The following is a 15,596-nucleotide window of genomic DNA, read 5'->3' as shown; positions in this document are numbered from 1 at the left end:
AGATGTGTAACTAGCCTTTAGCATTAACATTTCGTCCATGGCCTCTGGAATGACTTGTGCAGTTTGAAGTTTCTGCCAAACATTCAGGAACTGGAAGCTGCAGTCGAATCTGTTCTTACCCGATGCAAATGGCTAGAAAGGGCACAGTGGCTTCACACAGTTCACTGCTGAGGAAAAAAATTAAGCTTCACTGGCGAACTGCATCAGAAATACAGCTTCAACACAAGGCATCTTTTAAACCTTTTATGATTTAAACAACTCTAAAAGCTAAAGATCTGAAGCATCTGTCTGGATTTACAATCTGCAAACTGGAACCACAAGTGGCTTTTAACAACTGGTTTAAAATGTTAAGGAATCAACTAATGTTTTTAATACAAATCTGATAACAAATGTCGTTTAATGCAGTTTTATCATGTAATAAATATTTATTTCATGACAAAAATCACACAAATATTACAAGATGCTGTTTTAATGTGAAGCATAGATGTTTCTTTTAAACTTTCTATTATTTAAACAACTTCAGTTGTTAAAGATTTGGTGCATATTTCTAGATATGCAAACTGCGGCTCTGGAGCCACAAGTGGCTTTTAATAACTGGCTTAAAATGATAAGGAATCAACTAATGTTTTTAATATAAATCTGATAACAAATGCTGTTTAAAGTAGTTTTTAATCATGAAATAAATATTTATTTCATGACAAAAATTACACTAATATTTCAAGTGGTGTTTATTAGATTTAGTTTTTGTTGTTAAGTTGTAAACGATACATTTGCTGCAGTTGAATCAATGCAAATGGCTAGAAAGGGCTTCACACTGCTGAGAAAAAAACAAAGTTTAACTGGTAAACTGAGTCTACTTTCGTCAGAGATGCAGTTTTAATACGAGACATAAAACTATCTTTTAAACCTTTTATGATCTGAACAACTGCAGTTGATTTGGTTCATATTTCTAGATATGCAACCTGAGCTTCTACATCAGGGAGTCAAACTCATTTTCATTTTGGGCCAAATCAAGATCATGAATGCTCTTAAAGGGCCGGTACGTATTGACAAAGCCTGTTAAAATATCAATGCATTCTTAAAATTAAACAATATTATTTAACATCTTTTCAGTCCCTCCAGGATTTTGTGTTTGTGGCACTAATTTGGAAATATTTGCACTTATTTATAACGGTAAATGTGACTTTTATTAGTCGCTGTATAGATCTTGGACCTTAATCCTAAGTTAAAGCTGAAGTAGCTGTTTAGTACAAGTAAGAAGGTTTTTGACAATTTTTGAGAAAAATCTGCTGTAACCTCACTATTATGTATTAGCGCAAAAAAGTGTGGGGATTTGTTGATTTTGCGTGAATTTTTACAATAATTCTCAAGAAACTGGAGGTCAATTAATAATACCAAAATTATTTATTTGTGCATCTTTTATTCAGACTTTGTTCCATTTTATAGAATGTTTTTTTAAACCAATTACTTGGGTCACATTTTAGGGCTCTGCTTGCTGTGATTTCGGCTCATTTCTCCTGCCAGAATGATCATAATCGGAGATTTTCATTCTGTGATTTACACATTTATTACGCTTCACAGTCAAAGAAATGTCCCAACTCAGAATGATCCGGTTGAAGTCGACCCACCAGCATCACGAGTCTGATCCGCCTCAGCAGGTCGTTAAAAACCTGCAGCACCAGAAGGGTTTTCAAAGATCGGCACAGAGCGGAAACACTTTATCATCCTCCACCGTTTATCTGATTCGAGAAAATGTGCTGATCGCAATATTTAATGCAGATGACAGGCAACGGATGGCACGCCACAACGCTGCCTGTATTTGGAGCTTTTTGGATTTCCTGCACACATAAAGCACAGCTGCGTGAGGATTCACCAAAGGCATCTTATCAAAGCATCTGATCAGCTTCAATGTGAAAGGGCAAAGTGCTAACGCGTTTACTGTAGCATGCTACAGTAACGGTTACATCATTCATTCATTCATTCCCAGGCTTTTATTTGACATCTACATCAGTGGTGTCCAAACATTTTGCATCAAGGGCCAAAATTCCCACGTTGAAAGTGTTCAGGGGTTAAAATTTCAATTAAAACACAAAAATATTGAGGTGAATTTTTTTTCATTTACCTGCACAACAACAAAAGACATTTGCCTAAATGTTTAATTATTTACCTTTCTGGGGCTTGTTACTTTCCGCTTTTTAAGTCTATGAAACGTTTTTAAGTTTATTCCAAATGTAATTTTTTGATATTACACATTCTTTTTTTTTTAACTCAAAAATATTTATGCTTTGACTAAAACCTCCTGGATATTAGTGGCACGACTTAATATAATAATGAAAAAAATACTATAAAAAAGTCTTTGTGTTGTTCTTAACATTTTCAGTTTTAGAAGACATGAACTAAAAAAAGTACAAAAACTGTTAAATGGCCAAATTGGTGGCATTCTTGAATTAAGGTCAAGGGCCACACCAAATTAACCCAAGGGCCACAAATGGCCCCTGGGCCACATTTTGGACACCCCTGATCTACATGATCCAGTTGACTCTCAGATTTACTACATCAACAGCAAAACCTTGGCGGATGACAACTTCCTCATTCCGTCTCCAACAGTGTCCAAAATACCGACGATCAGAGAAAAGACTGAAGCCTGTTTTAGCAAAAATAATAAATAATGAAACAATGGACCCAATCTTACCAACTACATGTCGTTTAATACGACATCAGTCATCGTTAGAGCATTGCCAGAGTAAAGGGTTTCCTACCAACGCCTGGTCAAAAAGCTCACATGCTTTCAGTTTTAGTAGGTTAGACAATTGAGATGGTCAATAAAGCAGGACTGGAAAAACCAATCAGGTGGCTGCAACTTATCCAAAATCCTTTCTGAGTCCTGAACCAACACCAGGAAAAGAAATCAGTCAGAAAACCTGAGAGGAGCAAAACCTGCTGGTTTCTTCAAGCCAGAACTGAGAACATTATGGTTTACTGTAGCTTTCCTTTAGAGGCAGATCACTGCTGCATCATTGTTTTAAATTTGTATTTATGTTATTCTTACATTTCTCTGTTCCTTTATTTCCATGTAAAACACTTTGTGTATGTTTACGTTTTTGACAGTAAACTTTGAGCAAAAAGAAACGTTTCAACTTTTTAAACAACACGCCAGTGAAGTGAGAATGTTGTGAGGTTTTTGGTTCCAATTTTTGCATTTTTATTTAAATTAATAAGAGATTTTGTTCTAAAAGAAGTCAAGCAGGCACATGTGGTAAAGCATGGCGTCTAAATCCCAATTCAATATGCTTCAAGGTGACCCGTTGATGCTTCCTGGAACAGGATAGTACAAATCTACCGGCTGTACAACATGTTCACTACATTATCTAAAGTCATTCTTAGATAATGTGATTTTATAGTGCGCCGCTGTGCACACTAAAAATCACAGTTTAGGATCTCTCGTCCTTTAAATCCAAATAATCTGCTGCTGGCCACACCCTCGACTCAACTTTTACACTCGCACGTAAAAATGGCTGCAAGCAGATGTACAATTACACAACCTTACTTCTTTGAAAAGCAAAAGTGGAGCCTCCTGCACAACCAACAACAATGCAGGAAGTGGTTTCTGGATGCCAACAAACCCCTTGTCTTTTCCAGCAGCCATTGTACAGCCTTTTACTCACCTGAGCCGGGCAATGCGCTCTGTTGAACCTGCAGCCTCAGCTTGGTGCCTTGCGAACAGTGAAGCGTGCCAGGTGTTGTGCCTGACAATGTAATGCTGATAAAACTCATAGCCTGCAGCTCGCTTCCTATTGTGATTCCCACCCAACGGGTTACATGCCGACAACATCCTCAAGAATCCAGCTCTGCTCCAAAGCAGGAAATAATGACTGGGCTTCAATTGAATCACAGTGGAATTTGGGCTGTTTTGTTTAGATTGCACGCCGAGACATGCATGCAGAGGCCTGCTGCTATCATTTGGTGGGAGTTTTTTAAAAGGTTGTTTATCTGAATGTTTTAAATTCACTTTTCTTTATAGAAAGCAGTTGATTACCTGTAGTTTTGTGCATTGGTCTAAAAGTCGCATCAGTTTTTGAGAGAAAATGCCAAACTACTAACAACCAAAACCAGGATTTTAGATTCATTACCAATTATACTACAACTTGTCGTCCAAAATAAACAAACATTTTAACCTTAAATCAATCACACTTTCAGAAATTATATTTCAGGTATTCACAGGATTATGTGGATAAATTATTGGTGATTTTAAGGCGTATTCCACTGTAACCATTTGGTTTACATTATTAAACCAAATTTAATCCTGAATGCACAGAGCTTTAAAAAAAACACAAAAAAAAACGGTAATGATTATTTTAAGCCTAATAATCGTTTGTGTCAACCTTGGCAGCAACAATTGACGTCAAGGACTTGTTATAACCAGCAATGAGAAGGCCTGTCATTTTGCTGGACGATAAATTATCCCAGTAATTATTGCAATGCATGATAATATTGTTGTTTTGAACCATTTTGAGGTAATATTGTGATAATAATTGCATAATAATATATTCTCAAAAACTATAAACTTTAAATTCTAATGAACATTTAACACAGGAACTGGAAGATATTTCGAATATCCAGTTGTAGGATTTCTCTCATCTTTGATAAAAGACCACTCTAGGTCTTGACTCGAGCTTTTGTTTTGGTTGTATTTACCCAGAATGCCCTGGAGAAGTCTCCGGTCCGCCTGGCGTTCCAAAGTTAATTTTAATTGGAATGAAACGTTTTTACCAGGGTTCGTTTTCTGGGTTTTCTGTGAGGACTTTGGTTTCTGTGTATGTATTTTGGTTCACTTAGACCCGTGTTGTCGCGTCATGCCCTTGATTGCTTCTCCTGCTCCCTGATGTGTGTTTAGTCTGTGTCGTCTCTTGACCGCTGGATCCTTCACTCCTTCTTTGTCACTCTCTTATCAGTTAACTGGTTTTTGGACATCATTAAACACATTATCTCTCTTTACTCTAGATCTGACCGCGTTCAACCTCATCTCAACTAGAGCCGTAACGATTCCTCGAATGACTTCAGCACCTCGAATATTAAGGTTCCTCAATAAAAATGATCTGTCCTGAAGTTTCATCAAATTATGTTTTATTATTTAGAGCACCATGTTGTCATTATTATTGTTGCTCTGTGCTCTCATTTCTGCCTGTGAGTTGTTGACAAAAGCTAAGTGTTAGTGGCAAAACGTTCAATTTTCAAGTTCAGTCTGGGAGGATTTTATTGATTTACGATAATGTCCGAGTTTTATCATTTTGAGGGCCCAATAGACATCCTTAAATTGACTGTCGCGATGCCGGTTCAGAATGAACGGTGGTGAAGAGCGCAGCGGGTGTACTTACACAGGTGAGTGGGATAACCTGAACACGGTGAGCAGCTCCACTGTCGTTGATGCTTAACATAAGTGTAACGTTACGAACGAATGAGAAAATACATTTCATATCATCCTGGTCTCAACATTACACACCTGGTAGGTGAGTTTCTGTGTGTGGCAAACGACAGCATCAAATCCCGTTGCTAACATGAACACAAAAGCTATGAATGGCTGGACAAGGTGAGAGTTCAGCTGTTAAACTCACTGAAGATGAATACATAAACCAAAAACTGGAGTAGATGGTCTTTGAACTTACCAATATTTTATTTGATCAAATTTATATTTGATTACTTGATTAATCGTCAGAATAATCAACAGAATACTCGATTACTAAAATAATCGTTTACAACAGCCTTAATCTCAACCCTTCATGACATTTTTGGTCATTCACTCCACAAACCAACAGGACTTTCCAGACAAATGGACTGGGGTTCGATTAAAGCGGAATGAACACAACTGGTGTGAATGCACCCTTATTTAATGGTTCAGCACAATTGCAACAGTGTGTTTTTTTGACAAAGACTTGCACTCATCTGTAGTGGAAACGCAGCTACTGACGATCTGTGGTTTGTGCTCACATATAACTAATAATGTAAAATGTCAGGCTACACAAACTGTTTGATCAGTCTGCCTTTCTTGTGTGTGAATTGGTGTGTCAGAGCTTTAATCTTCATACGGATTCTCTGTGCTCTGTAACCGCAGGGTCTAGGGCTTGCAGACATATCCTGGAAGCGCGATTAGCATATGTATGGACCCTCTGCTCCTCAACTCCCACACAAAAGGCAGGCAGCCATGAGGGCCAGGTGGTAAGCAGTGGGAATTCTCCTCGCCTCGCCTGGGGGACAGGTGCAAACAACTTCACCTCCATGCAGAGCTGCATTACAGCTCAAAGGAGAGGCCGTCTTGAACTGGTGCAATGCAAAACAAAAGAGAGCAGGGACCTTTTGTCTGCTGCTTTCTGCTGTTGTCTTATAAAAAAAGAGAGATGGGCTCAGGCAGAACTTGCAAACAGGAAGTGGTCTATGACTATTCCTTAAGTGGGTTCGAGCTCCGACAAATCGCTCTGGGACTGTGATGTGCGTCGCATTTTCTCACATTACAATTTTTACTGCCATAACAAATGTTTTCCATCATCCACAGCTCTGTGAGTCAGACTCTTATGAGCTCATCTCACCAGGACAGGACAGGCTCAACATCACTTTGTGCCAAAAAGCATGAAGTCTATGAGATAACGGCGTGCCTAGATGTTTCTCTGCATTTTTATGCTCTCTTTGATAATTGTCAAACTGATTTTCCATACTTTCCAGATCCAGACAGGAACCCTGTAATTAGATGTGTTTACTTTGCACATAGCCACTTCGAGAAACCTCACCAGCTCCCCCCTACCACTTCCTCGGAGAACAAACAAAGAAACGCAAGGCAAATGAGGGGTAAAGGGACGAAGCCCATGTAAATTAGGCTTGGCGGTCTTCATTCAGTCACATGAAAGGCTTCTGTTAGCAATAGGGAGAGCTGCCCTCTTGCAAATCATACATATTCAGTATTCTTTCATAACACAAGCCCGCAACAAGCCACGGTCCTTCAAAAATTAAACTCTTTCTGAAACTGGATAATCATGCGTGGGCTGCCAACCAACAGTGAGATCAGGCTAAATGTAAAACCGATGCATGGATATGGAGGGTCAGCGGCAACAAACACCAGAAAAAAAGACTAATCAATTCTGGCAGATCAATCAATTCTGAATCAATTTCTTTGGTTGTCAGCCAATAATTTAACAAATCATTAACAAACTGCATCCAAACTTTTTGGACAATTATGCTTTAGGTAGTTGGACACTTTTGTTTTTTGTTGTTGTTTTTTTACAGTTGGTAGCAGCTAATTAGTTAGCATCTTAAAAGCTAAAGCAATACCTGAACTATGACCCCAAATCCCAGAGGAGGACGTTCAAACTTCCAACAATCAAAATGACGATGAGCTCATATCCCCTACTCCAACGTCTCTCTGCCACTTACAACACTTATGAATTTCACTTATAACAAGACATTTTTCCCATCTTGCGACTTAATTTATCTGCTAGTGTAACTAGCACGTTTTCATCAATATTTACTTAAAACAAGCCTCTGTCTGTTCCTCAAAAGTTGCTTTTAAGTTAGTTTGTCTTATTTCAAGTGTATTAAGACATTTGCACTAAAAACAAAACTAAAAATATTTGGCAAGATTTTGTGTTTTTGCAGTGACGGAATTGCATGCAAATGTAGAAAGTTATAAAAATCCTTGTATTATCTCAATAATTTTGGTAAAGTGTGGTGATAGCCTGTCATAGTCCCAGTAAACACCTGGTTTGAGCTGGACTCTGCTGTGGTCTGAGTACCTGTGTGGCTTTGTCTTTCATACAGGAAGGGTACGGTGCGTGGGAGTCCCGAGGCCACTGGCCAGTGAGGTAAGGTCCTGTGATGGCGTCCAAGGAAGACGCTCTCCGTATGGCACTGGAGCTACGCACCTGTAGTTTGGATCTTTCCGCTGTGAAGAAGGAAACATTTGACTTAACATACCATCTATATGCAACCCCAAACAACTTAAGCAAACCAATTTCTCAGTTGGTCCATGTGTGAGTGACGTTACTTCAGTTTTTCGTGTTTGCACTTAGGAATTTGACCTTGATCCCTTCTTGTTTTCAAAGATGTTGTTGAACCACATGAGTGAGAAAGAGAGAGAGAAAGAAAGGAGCTTGAAAGCAGAGAGAAATGCCAAAGGCTGAGCAGGAGTATCTCATGTTATGGGAGCAATCTGCTGTGACCTAGAGCAGTTAAGCACACACCACCCACATAAAGAGCTCATAAGCCACCACACTGCAATGCACATCAAAACTGCCTGCATCCACACAACAATCCTGCAGAGGCACGCAATGGAAGACCAAACAGGACAAATCCAAAGTAACCACTGGACTATCTGAGGCCGCAGTGAAACGTGTTTGTTAGCCTAAATGAAACCATTCAGGTGTGTAATTACTGCAATTAAGCTGCTTCGTTTTGACGTCAAATGCTGAAGGACGGAGTCATATGTGGGAGATGTGTGCATTTGTTTTACTTCTTGCCAGAGGAGCCAAGGCAAAGGCCTTTCACACACACACAAAGCACACACAGACTAAACCATCTACATGAGGCGCCCCGTCCCTCGTGGAGCTGCACAGCCAGTCATTGTTGTTCTTTGTTCATAAAACACACAAGCCTACCCACCCAAAGGTATTGCCTAAGTAAGCTTACTGGGCTACAGTAAAATTCCCTGAAGCATTGCAGACAAGGGAAGCAGGCTAAATTTCCATCAATATTGATATAAGCGAAGCCATCGCTCCCTGAACTGGGATTGTGGTTATTTTCCATTCCCCCACTAACTCCCTCCTTCCCATTCACCAGACTACAATAATCTCCTTATGAGAAAAAAAGGAAACGGTGAAAGAAGTCGAGACATCAAAGAAGTCCATCTGCTGATTTCAGTAGTAAGAAAGTGGCGTTGAAGGAAAAGCTTTATGTTGGATTTTAACGTGAACTTTCCCTTCACAAGACATTTCCAGGCTTTTAGATGTTTGGCTTTATTAACTGAGAGACAGAAGAAAATATAAAAACAAACATGCGGTCAGCAGTTTCCTGTGGGTTTTCACAAGGGTTCATCCTGACAACATCTGAAAACAAAATTCCCAGAACTTCGCTTGATCTGAGGATCGCAAAACAAAAATCAGTCAGCATTTAGATTCACGCTTCACCTGGGGTTACACACCTAACCCCAGGCATTTCCCAGACTTTATTATGACAGCAAAGTTTGGTTATGTTTATTCTTCTACTCCAGTGCTTTTCAAACTTTTTATACCAAGTAATGATGCAGCACATGCTAACATTACACTGAAGCTTTTTAATGCAGAACTTGGACGTTACCAGTTGGTTGCTGGTCATTTTGTCCCTTTGTACCAAAATTTTCACTTACAAAATGGTGCTATAAGTAATAAGTTTTTAAACAACATATACTGTGCAAGTAAATATTTCAGTGTTTTCATGACCATTTATCTCCATAATTCATTAACTTAAAATAAACTGATATGCAGTCATTTAAGGTATCCTTTCTCACTCAAACTAGCACTAAAAATAGCAAATTTTTGCTTTTTTTTTACAGTTGGTTTTGTTATGTATAAAAACATAACAAAAGTTTTTTTAAAAATCCAGCGCCACTCCCTTGTTTGAAGCACATAATCCATTTCATTTTTACTCTGAAGAAGAGATTTCAGAGTTTTTCAACAAAATTATCAAAACGGTTTTCCTGATTCCTGCAGTCCAAGAAGGAAAATTACAGATGAACATTGTTGTATCGCCAACTGGCAATAAATTTTACATGATATTGCTAGATGCAAAAAAGTTAGCTAACTAGCTAGCAAGGGTACATTAGAGGCTAATTAGCAGCAGCCACAATCAGCGCAAGTTACAGAACAGCATAAAAATGTCTGTGGGCGACTCCAACGTTTACCTGACGGAAAAAATCCAGCAAGAAAATTAAACTACACAGAATGTAGGAAAGTAAATGTCACAACAGAATTTAAGACCTGGCTAACATATTTAAGGCCAACTTACATTTTTCAAGTAAATTTAAAGACATTTTAAGGCCGTAATATTAGATTCAAGAATTTAATACTTTTTTAAGGATACAGACACCTGGAGATGCATTTTCTAAAAAGGTAGTTCCTTCGATGACAAGTCCTGCAATTTTGAACATTAATTTTAGGAATGTCACAACAACTAATTTTGCTGTACTATAAATTGCTCCAACAGTTACAGTAATATAATGGTAATGACATAATAATGCAAGAAGACGTCTTCAAAGATCAATAAACTTTAAATTCTAATAAACATTTAACACTGGAGCTGGAAGACATTTTAAATGTCCAAAACAAATAAACAAAACAACAGAAACAACAAATAAAATGAATTATTTGTTGTTTCAAAACTGATCTTCAAAGAAATGGCAAGATGATATCAAAACACCAGACTGAAGAATTTTATCATCCAGCTTTTGGTAGAAAGGGAAAACGCTAAATCATGCTAATGGAAATTATTGAATTTGTTTTATTTTATTATGTAATAAACTGATTTATTGCTTAGTGCAACAGGCAAAAATATCAAGATGATATTGTGCAGAAACAGCTAACATTTAGCTTGGTAAAGACAACATTTACACTAACAAATGAAAATCCAGAAATTATTTACATTCAAGTAATAATGTTATTAGAACAGAAATAAAAACTAACTTCGACAGCTTAATTCAACAGAATCAGATACTTAAACCTTTAAATCTGTGAGTTTAAAGGTTAAAGTTGAGCTGTTTCAGCAGAAGCAGCATTTTGACTGTGAGCAGTAAGCAGTGTGGTGAAATGACGTCACGCTGGTGAACCTAAAAGGTCACAACAAGTTAACATGAAACTGTCGGTGCATCCAGAAAGCAGGACCATCCTAATCCTCTGAACACAGAATAGCCATAAAATCTGTGCTGATTGGCCTTCTGATTGTTTGGATTTGAGAGTTCACATGCATTTAGGAAAACCTTGCCTCCTCCATCACAACTGACATGAACAACCAGCTGGGGTTAGAGGTAATCTCTTTTGGAGGATTGAGGAATGTGTGGCATGCAGCTGGAGTAGGAAATCAACACCAAGAGCTAGCTGAACATGGCTAGCTCATATTCACCCTGCCTGGCAAAAGTGACTTCAGAGTTGTTATTGACGGGACTTTGCTTCCTGCGCTGCATGGCAGGCTGGCCATCAAGGCTGGAGGTCATCCCGTTCAAAGAAACAAGGAATGCAAAGCACTTCGCAAGCATAAAGTCCCCCAGTTACACCACCATGACCTGTACTGTGAAAAGTGGAGGACCGTTTCAGCTAAAGGTAAGACTATAAGCTAATTTAATTTGATTCAAAAACACTTTATGTATCCCAAAGTGAAAATAAATGTTGTCATAACTCATATATCCAAGTATTCTCAAATAGTCATTGTGGTTGGTGAGGCTGTGGTCAGATGGCTCTGACTTAAGACTGTAACTGTATAACAGTTTTATGGCTGTCATAACATGCTAACAGCTAATTATCCAGGCATCAGAGACGGTATCTGACGTAGCCTGTCCTATATGGAGGTTCACACAGCAGGCAGATGTGAACCAAATCCACTTTTCCTGCCTGTAATGCGACCAATAACAGCTCCCACAAGTTTGAGCCGGAAGTGATCTGTGCCACTGAACCGCCATCTTGGTAGGCAAAGCGTAGATGAACCATGGCTTAGAGACCAACAAAATGAAAGTAGAGTACTCAAAACTGTAATCGAGTAATAGATGCAATCTACATATATTCTTTATAAATTAGATAGGAACTAGGCAAGCGCTAGTTCTAAAGCTGCATTAACACCAAACGCGATTTGAGCGTCTGGTTTACATTCAAAGTCTACATGAACGGACGTCAAGGCCCAGCGCTGCGCGACTGAAGCGACGCACGTCACACGACTTATTTTTTGCAGTCTAGTGTAACAGACTGTAAAAATTATCAAATGTATCATTTATAATGAAACAATAAATTGTCCCAGAAGTCACTGCGACAAACAATAATGTTGTTTTAAGACCATTTTTAAGTAATATATTGGTGATAAAGTCATAACAGAACAGAAATTCTCAAAACTCAATGAACTTTAAATTCTAATAAACATTTAGCACAGAAACTGGAAAACATTTTAAATATCCAAAAATAAATAAACAAGACAACAAATAAAATTAATTATGAAGTTTCTGTTAGCAAAATTGTTCTTCAACAAAAGCGCTAGTTGAGACCAATAAACTTGTTTTAAATTATCATGTGATTAATTGATTTATTGCTTATTGTAGCAGGCCTATTTGTAACACTAACATCAGAAAGAATTGCTAATTATATTCTCACAGGCAAGGAAAAAAGAAAAATGTTGATTTTCCATTTTTAAGCATTCATACAAAATCTGCAAAAACAACTACGAGAAGGAAATAAGTTAGAAAGGCAGATGAAAAATGGATAATCAAATAGATAAATGAAAGGAATAAAGTCGTCTGAAAATAAAAATACCTTTGTATATTCTAATTTTCCACATTTTTCCAGACTATAATTATGGTAATAATCCCTAACTCATATTCCAGACCGTGTGGGAGCCCTGTTTATATCCTATTAACGATACACAATAGAATTGCAAACACATGATTTTCTAATATCCTGCAGGACAAACTGGGGAGTTCTGTTTCTGCCCTTTCCAGTGATACCAGTCATTAGGTAACATTCCCTCAGCCGTGTTTCTGCAGGGAATGAACTGGACAGATTACAAGTGGCAGCATGTCTCTCTGCCACGAGGTCCTTTCTCTTCTTCCTTTCAGTAATGGATTTACAGAACTTCTTCTAACCACATCATGAATGCCTAGCTGTGCGTGGAAAAAAGGCTTTTTCCAGGCTTTTAGATGATGTTTCCAAAAGTTACATCCAGGGATGATTGTTAGCAAAGTCCTGTGCACAAAATCTACATTTTTAATGAATTAGCACTTTGTAAACACAGACTTTTACTATATACGTTTTCAAATACAATAACAGCAAGCTTTAAATTAAGAATCAGCAACTTTACTGTGACATTGTGAGTCGTATTTTCAGCATACAGATAAACACAAAAGGGATGCAATACTACTGTTATTATTATTAGAAGGTTTCTTAGAGTGGACAAATATGCTTTTGTCTGGAAAAACCTCTAAGACATTGGTCAATGCGTTAGCTACTAGGCTAGATGTGGGAGTTGTAGTTTGTTAGATTTGTAATAACATTTTGATTCCGGGTGCAAGTTATCAATTGATGAGTTAATCTAAAGTTGATTGAGCTTATTGATTTACTAATTGTTAATTAATAAGCGGCCATATTCTTAAAAATTTCTGCTTTCTCTTGTATGAAGATGGCCGACCGTCTTTCCAAAACATAGAGTTAAATTTTTAATAACATGCTGACTTGGCTGAATGAGCGCTACTCAGGTGAAACTTAAGGAGTTTGTCAAGTGTTTATATTTCAAAATAACAATGCAAAAAGTAAATTTTCCATCCCACACTGGACTCCGTTTGGAATATTTCTCTTTCCAGTTCTGGTATTGCCGCCATCTTTGTTTCTGTATCACCAGCTTTGCCAAAGGATGACCAGCGGCGCCCTCTGCTGGATGGCGTTCAAACTATGACACTAAAATAAGGTGTAAGCAGACATTATACACAGTTCTCAAAGCGGGCACATTTAGTATGTAGCTGACAGCCATGTTGGTAGGCATCCCTAACCTCCATGGCAGTTGCTATGACAACAATAAACTAGCTATAAGCTCAGAACTAGCTCATCGATTACTCGATTCCAATTTTTGAACACTCTACCCATCTTTGTGTAATACCAAGATAATTATCAGTGATATTTACTGTACTACAAAACTAGCAAGATTATCTTAGCTAATGTAGCTTTTAGCTGCTAGCTAAGACGGACATATAGCCTATGTGTATGTTACATGTACTTACTCTGCCAGTAACCAGAACCTTATTTACTTGAAGAGTTCGCAAGTCCTTTACAAATCCGTTTAAACATTGATTGTTTGCATCCATGGTGTAGGCGCTCCTCACTAGGTAGTTAACTATGTCATAGTAAACCGGAGGCAGCTTGTCCACATCATGTTTCCATGACGTTTCTCTGTCTCATACAGGTGCACCCCGACAGCAGCAAATTTGTTGATATATATTTTTCTCGCACACTAGTCAGTATATTTTCTTTTTGTTGGTCTTGAAGCCATGGCTCAGCTATGCTTGCCCTGAGCTTGACTACCAAGATGGCGGTTTATTGTGATATACATTATGTTTAGGCACAGAGTTTCTCCACTCTCCCCAAACTTTTTTTGTTTTTTCCCCCACTGTCTTGACTCTTTATACAGTGGCGATGTGCTACCTCAACCAAATTAATTTTTTAAAAAGTGAACTGTACATCCAGGGAATATTTTTCATCCAATCTTCAGTAGAGCAGATCTTCCACTGCACTGCATGGCAACCAGTCCCAAACGCCGATGTGTACCTAATAATCAACAATAGTGTAATCTGCATTCCTGAAAGAAAGTGTGTGTGCGTGTAGGCCTCCACGACTGGCTCTAGCCCAGGAGCCCACATGCTCCTAAATCCAGCCCTGAAATTTTAACACACATTCTCACTTTCCACTCTTAATTACATAACAGTAACAACAGAAAGCACAATGACACGCTCTAAGGCGACCACACACGTGGTGATATATCATTTATGTGTGTAGTTAAGTATATAAAACGCTCTTTTCGTTTTACCTTTTGACACTGGGGAGTCTGGGGGACAGGAAGCCTCCTTATTTTCGGGTGACACTCTTTGCTTTGTACTTCCTGCAGTGAGCGGAGGGCTGGAGGGGGGACTGCTACTCGAGACCCGGCTGGTTGTTGTCCCACCGTGCAGGTTTTGCGGCCGTGTGGGGCTGCTCGGACCCCCACGCAGGAGCTGGTAAGGCACAGTGGCGCGGATGGGGTGCAAGCGGCTGCAGCTGCTGCCGCTCTGGGTGAACGAGCCCGGGGAGCCCGCATTGCTGCGCCTCACCCTCGGCTGCTGAAGGGAGTTACTGGGCGCTGACATCTTCCGAAACTGGCTGCTTACTCTTATCGCAGGGGAAAAACACGCACTGCCCAAGGCTGCTGCTGCTGCTTCTCTAGAAAAGGAGGAGAAGGTTGGAGGACTATTGAGATAAACATCAGCCTGTTAGCGAAAAACGTTAGCTTCCTTTAAAATTTCTCAACTCCTGCTTTTAAGGAGGGTAAAAAAAACAATCCGACATGACTTATTTTGAAGCAAACTTACCTGTAGGTTACTAACATGTGCTGTGGTAAACTCCAAACATGGCATGGATAACTTTTAAAGTTGTTTTTACAACTTCTCGTTACATTTTTTTACGTGTTTTTGCTGCTATCAAGCCGTCCCCATCCTGCTCACTCACTTGACAGTTTTTTAGCTCGACTACTGGCTGGCGTAAGTAGGCGGGCCTTAGCTATGAGTCTCTTGGTTTCTGATTGGACAGTCACCGTGTACAGTAAGATCAGTGATTGGCTTCTGCCAGCCCATAAAGAGTTACTTT

At 38.8% G+C, this 15,596-nt stretch overlaps 1 protein-coding gene across 2 annotated transcripts in view; it reads right to left on the bottom strand.

Moving 5' to 3' along the window:
- Positions 1-15,596, bottom strand: part of glcci1b (glucocorticoid induced 1b) — a 32,309-nt gene extending 16,713 nt beyond the window's left edge. Inside the window, exons 1-3 of one of the 2 annotated variants that reach the window (XM_008430975.3) lie at positions 15,323-15,596; positions 14,785-15,173; positions 7,779-7,927 (exon numbers count right to left, since the gene is read on the bottom strand). In XM_008430975.3, the coding sequence (XP_008429197.1) occupies positions 7,779-7,927; positions 14,785-15,173; positions 15,323-15,339 (555 nt within the window). In that variant the 5' untranslated portion in view covers positions 15,340-15,596. The remainder of the gene's footprint in view (positions 1-7,778; positions 7,928-14,784; positions 15,174-15,322) is intronic. The other variant, XM_008430974.3, reaches the window with a different exon arrangement.

This window comes from Poecilia reticulata, chromosome 16 (genome assembly GCF_904066995.2).
Source record: "Poecilia reticulata chromosome 16, P_reticulata-male-v2, whole genome shotgun sequence".
In the NCBI taxonomy this organism is placed as follows: domain Eukaryota; kingdom Metazoa; phylum Chordata; class Actinopteri; order Cyprinodontiformes; family Poeciliidae; genus Poecilia; species Poecilia reticulata.
Note: the sequence above shows the minus strand (reverse complement) of the source record. Positions and strands in the feature narration are given on the sequence as shown.